This window comes from Octodon degus, unplaced genomic scaffold, assembly GCF_000260255.1.
Source record: "Octodon degus isolate 3935 unplaced genomic scaffold, OctDeg1.0 scaffold00230, whole genome shotgun sequence".
In the NCBI taxonomy this organism is placed as follows: Eukaryota; Metazoa; Chordata; class Mammalia; order Rodentia; family Octodontidae; genus Octodon; species Octodon degus.
In genome coordinates this window covers 1334371-1342036 of record NW_004524806.1, presented here as the reverse complement: position 1 = coordinate 1342036, position 7666 = coordinate 1334371, and the positions used below count along the sequence as shown (strand labels likewise).

General features: G+C 38.3%; 1 protein-coding gene across 5 annotated transcripts in view; it reads left to right on the top strand.

Moving 5' to 3' along the window:
- Depdc5 (DEP domain containing 5) overlaps positions 1-7666 on the top strand; it is a 156635-nt gene that overhangs the window by 7289 nt on the left and 141680 nt on the right. For all 5 annotated transcript variants that reach the window (XM_023705870.1, XM_004645501.2, XM_023705868.1 and 2 more), the window contains exons 5-6: positions 1329-1378; positions 6511-6580. In XM_023705870.1, coding sequence (XP_023561638.1) covers positions 1329-1378; positions 6511-6580 — 120 coding nt within the window. The remainder of the gene's footprint in view (positions 1-1328; positions 1379-6510; positions 6581-7666) is intronic.

Below are 7666 nucleotides of genomic sequence, written 5' to 3'. Positions count from 1 at the left end.
GGTCCCTGATGCTTTGCCAAGCTTGTTCTAAGTAGGTGCCTTAGACCACTGAGCCATCTCTCCAGCCCCTGTTCTTTCTTTTTTTTAATTAGTGCGTGTTTGTGGTACATTCATTCTGGGTAGTTGGTACATGTACATAACACATTTTAATTCTTTTTACATCTCCTTTCCCTCTCCCCCTCTCCCTGTAGAGTATTATTATAAACATCTTATTGTATCCTGTTCCATTCTTTTCCCAGTTGTTCTTTTTTTTTCCCAGTTCTTGAGCTTTGTTTTTTGTTTATTGTTATAGATGTTTATTCTACATTTTAGGTTTGAATGGGAAATCATACTATTGTTTTATAATTGAAAAGGACCTTAGTTTTCAGATTGTCCTTTGATAACATTTGCTCCTCATGCCTCCTCCTCATGGAGTCAAATTTTTGTCCCCAATTTATAGATGTAAAAATGGATTGAGAAGTTAAGGATAACCTAAAGCTGGACAGCTGGTAGGCAGATGATACTGAGCTAGAACCCAGCTAGAACCCAGATCTTATAACTTCTGAGTGAGACTGCTTTTTCTGTACTTTCTGTTTTTCTTTTTGGCAGAACTGGGGATTGAACTCAGGCCCTTGCGCTTGCTTGCCAGGGAAGCACTTATTCCACTGAGCCATCTCCCTGGCCCTCTTTCTGTTTTTCTTCCTTACTTATTTTTGTTTTTTTGTGCTGGGGGTCAAACCCCAGGCCTTTATATACTCCAGGCAAGTGCTGGAGCTATAACCCTAGTGGCAAGTACATTGAGCTTCAACCCTACCCCTATTTATCAGAAATGTGAGGTGGTACTGAAAACTCCAAACTGGAGTTTTCTGTATTATGAAACAAATTATAGGGATAATTTCCATATAATGTGTATTTTTTGAATAAAATATTTTTTTGAAAAAATATTTGCTTAGGGCATAGTGTTGTTCAGTTGTAAAGTGTTTGCCTAGCATTCTTGAGGCCCCTGGGTTTAATTTCTAACACTGAAAAAAAAAATTGGTATAATGGTACATTGTTGTACTCCTGGCTATCTGGGAGGCTAAAAGCAGAAAGGTTGTTTGAGCAGGAGTTAGTGACCAGCCTGAGCAACACAGTAGGACTCCCCCTCCTCAGAAAAAAAAAATGTGAGAAATTAACTGTGCTACATTTAAATGGATAAACTTATGTTATACCTGCCCCAGCAAGCTTTCCTTTGGGGTAGGGCTATTACTCCTGTGTTGCTGATCAAACATTGGTTATTAAAAGAGACTGGGAATCCAAGAGACATTGTGACTTTTCATGGCTTCAAATCTTTGTATCTTTTCCTTTAGGTGAGCACATGTGCCTATATCACCCAGAAGGTCGAATTTGCTGGTATTAGGTAAGCAGTATATCACTGTGGTCTTGCCAACTAGTAAATAGTAGTAGGATGTAGTGCAGCAGCTGGGCTCCACAAGACATTTGAGGCATGGATATTTATATCATAAAATATATAAGAGCTTAAATCACTATTTTTGATCCCGGATTCTGTGAGTTGGCCAACCTGAAGTATATAACAGGACCTTTTCTCAAAAAAACCAAAACCAAAAACACTATAGATTGTTGTAGCACAAAGAAAAACCAAAATGCATTATTTTTTAGACTAATGGAAGAAGTTGTTGAGTCACATAGTATTCTATGATATAAAAAGTATAGACTCTTATATTTTACAACTATAAGAAGACTTTCAGTGAACTTTTTTCCTTTCTTTTTTTTTTTTTTTGAGATGGTGGAGTGGCAGATCACTCAAGTAACTCCCAGGCCTCTAGTTTGCAATCCTGCTACCTTTGCTACTTTAGCTTCCCAGATAACTGGGATTAAAGGTCCTCAGTACTGTGGCTGTCCTCAAATGAATATATTTAATCAAGCTTTTTCTTTCTTTCTTTCTTTCTTTTTTTGTGGCCAGCTTAGCCTACCCTGGGGGCGGGGCTGGCACGGCATGTGGTGATGGTGGTGGGGCATTGAACCACTGACCCTTCACATTTGTCTAAGCTTGCCTAAGCAGGTGCTTTAGACTGCTGAGCTATCTTGTCAGCCCAAGCTTTCTCATTTTATAAATTAGGAAATATACTCTGAAACAAAAGGTGATTAAGATGCTAGTTCCTGATTTATTGCCTTATTAAAACTATATTGCTTTGCTTTTTTTTTTTTTTTTGAGATAGGGTCTCACTGTGTGGTGTAGGTTGTGTTGAATTTGCTGATGTATGGGGAGATAGCTCAGTAGAATAAGCGCTTGTCTGGCAAGCAGAGAGTCCTGAGTTCAATCCCCAGTACCGCAAAAAAAAAAAAAATCCATTTGCTGATGTAGTCCAGGCTGGCCTCAAAGTCATGGTAATCCTCCTGCCTTAGCCTCCCAAGCGCTGGGATTATAGGAGTGTGCAACCATGTTTGTGAAACACAAGGCATTTTGCAGTGAACTACATTCAGTTTTTTTTTTTTTTTTAATTTTGGGACAGTGTCTTGCTCCTGTCTTTGCCTCCCAGAGTGCTGGGATTATAAGCATGTGCTTGTAATCATGTCTGGCTTCCTCTGCTCCTATTTTTTTTTTTTTAAAGTCTGGAACTAGAAATCAAACTCAGAACCTTTCACTTGCCAGATAGGCACTATGCCACTGAGCTATATACCCAGCCTCTTCCTCTGATCTCATCTTTTGAAACTATTTTTTTTTTTTTTTTTTTTTTCTCATAATTTTATTGATAAACAAATAGCAATGAGACAGTTTCAAATCAAATTGGTAGGACAGTTTCAATAATTAACACATTGCATACATTCTTTCTAGTGGTTAATTGCTGTACAAGATGCAGACATAATATCCTATTTACAAACACCATTAGAACAAATCACTCTATTCATTAAGAGAATGTAACTATATATCTATCATAACCACTTTGATGAAACTCTTTCTTTCTTTTTTTTTTTTGGTGGAACCTGGGATTGAACTCAGGCCCTTGCTCTTGCCAGGGAAGCACTTATACCACTGAGCCATCTCCCCGGCCCCGATGAAACTATTTCTTTTTGGGCATTATGACACATACATATAACCCTAACTCTTTGGGAGACTGAGGCAAGGGGACTGCAATTTTGAGCCTAGCCTATGCAAACAAACAAACAAACAAACAAACATAAGCACATACATAGCTACATAAGTAAATAAAGAATTAAAAGAGTTCTGGGGATGTAACTCAGTGTGAAGGTGCAATCTCCTGTTCCCCAGGCCCTAATATCTCAGTGAAAAGTGGAAAAGCCCCCCTCCCATCTTTTTTGGGGTATTGAACCCAGGGCCTTGTGCATGCTAGGTAAGTGCTCTACCACCGAGCTGTATCTGTAGCCTTTTTAAAATTTTGAGACAGAATCATGAAGGGTTCTAGAAGAGGGATGGAGCAACACATCTCCTAAGAAAACACATTGATTGAATTTCAAAAACTGAGGCATAAGTAGGTATTACCCACCTGTAATCCAGCACTTGGGAGACTGAGGCAGGAAGATTGCTGAAAGTTTGAGGCCAGATCCTGTCTCAAACAAATAAACTAATGAAAGAACCAGAATTGAAGTGTAGAAGGATTATAGTCTGAACTTTATCAAGGAGATTTAGGAGTCTAAGCCTGAATTTTGTTAACACCACTTTGCACATTAATGTGCTAATGTGTTTGGTAGCTTATATTTAGAGTGTTTCCTGCTGCTAGTAGTCACAGTAAATGGGAACATTGAAACCCTGACTTTAAAGAGTTTTTTTTTTTTTTTTTTTAAAGAGTATTTTTAATCTCATAATAGTGGGGAAAAATAATGCTGGGAGCCAGGTTTGGCCAGTCAAGTCTGTAATCCCAGTAGCTGAGATAGGAGGATCACTGTGAGTTAAGGTAAAGCGTGAAGTACATAATAAGACCCTGACTCAGAAACAAAACAAAACAAAACAAAAGGCTGGAGACTGGAAATATTTCAGATTTAAATTTTTTTTTTTTTTTTTTTTTTTTAGGTCTTGGCATATTTGTATATACATAATGAGATATCTTGGAGATGGGATCCAAGTGTAAATTCATTTATGTTTAATATGTACTTTATACACCTAGCCTGGAATTAATTCTATATGTACATGTAGTTTGTCTGTGTTTTGACATGAGGTCACCTGTGCAATTTTTCCCTTGTTGTCTTATGTTGGTGCTCAAAAAATGTTGAGGTCTGTGGGATTTTTGAGTTGGTGAATATTCATGATGTGTGGAAAAGCGTGACACACACTGTATGAACTCAGTCACACAAAATATCATGTCATGTATGTATACAACAGGACCTAGAAGAACATATCCAGCTAAGATGTTTGTGACTGTGAATGATTTGGTTCTTTGCTTTTTGTGTTTTTGTTTCCTGTGCTGTATATATTAATTAAAAAAAATGAACATTATTTTGAAATCAAAATAGATGTTGAGGTGCTGGGAGTGTAGCTCAGTGGTAGAGCATGTGAATCTCTTCATTTAATACCTAGTGTCAGAGCAGCAACAATAACCAAATCAGTGATTGAATTTTTAGATTGGGGATGCTTAACCTATGTTAAATAAACAGTCCTTTCTCTAGTCAGGCTAGCAGTTCTTGTCCATTCACAACATAATTGGACACAGAAATATCAAGAGGCATCATTCAGTGAAAATGGAGATTGGTACCCTGAAAAATGGTTAGAAACCATGATCTGGAACAAGCTCATTGATTTTGTAGACATGGAAGCCCATAGAGGCTAATGGAGTATGCAGATTTTCCCAGGTAGTCTGAACTATGACTCACAGAGTAGTTTTTTGGCTTTTTTTTTTTTTAGCACCCCCCCCACTAGGTACTGAACCTGAGCCCTTGTTTATGCTAAACATGTGCTGAACCACTGAGCTATACCACCAAGCTCCAGTTACATTTTTTTGTTTGTTTCACACAACCAAACTGGGTTTTATTGAAATGGCAGGAGCAAGCATGTCAAAGCATAGTTTTTTCCTTATCCTCTCATTTTTCTTTTTTGTACTGGACTCGAAATCAGGACCGTGTGCTTACCAGGCAGGTGCTGTGCTGCTGAGTTATACTACTGGTGTCTTTTATTTTTCATAAGGAATGATTGTTTAGGCTGGACAGATAAGATTGGAGAGAGTGAGATTATTAGAAGAGAAACACTAGAGTGATTGACTGAAGGATGATTACAAGGTCCTCAAATGATAGCTACTACTTTCTCTCCAAGATAGCATTTTGTGTTAATATCTGCTACTGTTTTAGTTCTCACAGATTAGAAATATCCACTAGCTGGGGATAGTGGTGCATGTCTATAATTCCAGCACTTGGGTGTCTGAGGCAGAAGGATCACTGTGAGTTTGATGTCAGCCTAGATTACATAGTAAATTCATCGCCAGCCTGAGCTACATAGTAAAACCCTTTCTCAAAAAAAAAAAAAAAAAAAAAAAAAAAGAAAAAGAAAAAAGAATAAAAGAAACAGCCACTAGTACTCTTAATGGATGTCTCCTATCATAGTGGTATCCTGAGCAGTTTTCTCACATTATACAGTTTAATTCTCAAAGAAACTCTGTACAGTAGATAACATTTTTGTCTTAAAAGGTAGACACCCATCCTTCCACAGTTATTTCCACATGGCCATTCAACTAGTGATACTCAGAGCTGAGTTTTTGTCTCAGCTAGTTTCTTCTCATACTGTTGAGCTCTAATGACCATGTTCTTTGTACGATACTTTCTACTTTACACCCTCAAAGGTTTTCTTTCTTTTTTTTTTTTATGAGCAGAATATATTTATTGAGGGAAAGAAAGCTCCTGTCTGAGAGAGGGACAGGAGGGGGGCCCCAAGCGGGTTGTCCCCCTCAAAGGCTTTCAGAGTACCAACCTGCCATTAAAATTGTTTGGCGGACTGACCTCTGTTGTTCATGATCCCTGACCCTTCATGCCTCTTGCCTATATTTAAATCTTGATATTAAGATGAATTTTTGTCTCTGTTGAAACTCATTGATTAAAACTATGATTGGGTCTGGTGAGATAGCTCAGTGGTCTAAAGCACCTGCTTAGGCAAGCTTAAGCCAGCATGCACGGTGCAGGGACCATGGTTCAATCCCTGGCACCATATGCTGTGCCAGCATTGCTCCCAGTGTGGGCTGAGTCAGCCACAAAAGTAAATAAATAAACTGTTTAAATTTTTATGTGACATGGATCTTTTGGAGATTTAATCAAAGCTATTAGATGCACTGCCCAGATAATTTTGCATATTGTTTCGGAGTTATGGGTTCCTTCAAGCCCTTTCTTCCTTAGCCTTGTCTAATATTTTTGGAATACTAATTATGAAGTATTATACATATTCAGTATATGATGAAAATTCTTTGTTAGATGTATTTATGAAGTGCTCCTAGAAATCTGTAGCCAGTCATGTCATTTATGAGTAGCATGAATCACCTAAAGTTGGATTAACATGAAGATTACAATAATCTGTGGATGTGTTTTATTCCTTAGGGCACAAGCTGGTGAGCTGTGGGTCAAGAATGAGAAGGTCATGTGTGGTTATATTAGTGAAGACACCAGGGTAAGCTTTACAGATTTTATTTTGTTTATTATGTCCAAATCTTGAAACAAAGCAAAACAAATAAAAGTCACATAATTGCTACTGTTGTCAGGTGGAACTGGAATCAGAGTTTTCTGCAAGTCTGATGTTTTATATTTGGATCTCTTTAGGTTGGGACTGATGTTTGTTTTTTTCTTTCAAATACATCTGTTAATGCTCAACACAGAGATGTAGTGTCTAGCCTGTGCAAGGCTGTGCCCACTGATACATAGGGAAAGTTAAACTTAGCGCAAGGTTGTATTATAAACATGAAAAGAGACCTTTGTGAAGCCTCCCTTCGGCTCTGTTGTGCTTGGAAAAATCCAAATTGGACAGCTGTGAATACTGCTTGTGCTAGGGGTTGGGGAGATAGGTCAGTGGTGTAAGCACCTGCCTGGCTAGTGTGAATTCCCAAGTTTGATCCCTGGAAATGCAAAAAAAAAAAGCAAAAAACAAAAACCCCCTCAGTTTAAAAAAAAATTACTCATGCTAGTGAAACTGTCTCCTTTTCTGTTTCCCATCTTCCTACCTGTCCTAAGGGGAGTGGTTCTTAACTAGGGGTGATTTGGCTTGTTGGGAGTGTTTTGGCAATATCTAGAGGCATTTTTGGTTATCACAATTAAAAGATTGTGCCACTGGCACCCAGTGAGGATGCTGCTGAATATGCTGCATGTATAGGACAGGCTTCCAGAGCAAAGAAATATCAGGCCCAAAATGATAATAACATTGTGAGGAGTTGTCTGGTACATTACGAGATGTTTAGCAACATCCCTGGCCTTTACTCACTAGAGGCTGATTTCGTTATCTAACCCCCAACTTGTAAGTCATGACACCCAGAAACATTTCCAGATATTACCAGATCTTTTGTAGGGTAAAATCACTCCAGGTTGAGAATCAGTGTCCTTAGTGATAACTACTGTCTGCATTTCATTTTTCTAATTTCTTGTTGTTTATCTATATTAAGAGAGACAGTTTTTTTTTGGCAGAACTGGGGATTGAACTCAGGCCCTTGCACTTGCCAGGCAAACACTTAATCTACTGAACCATCTCCCCGGCCCCTGTTTATCT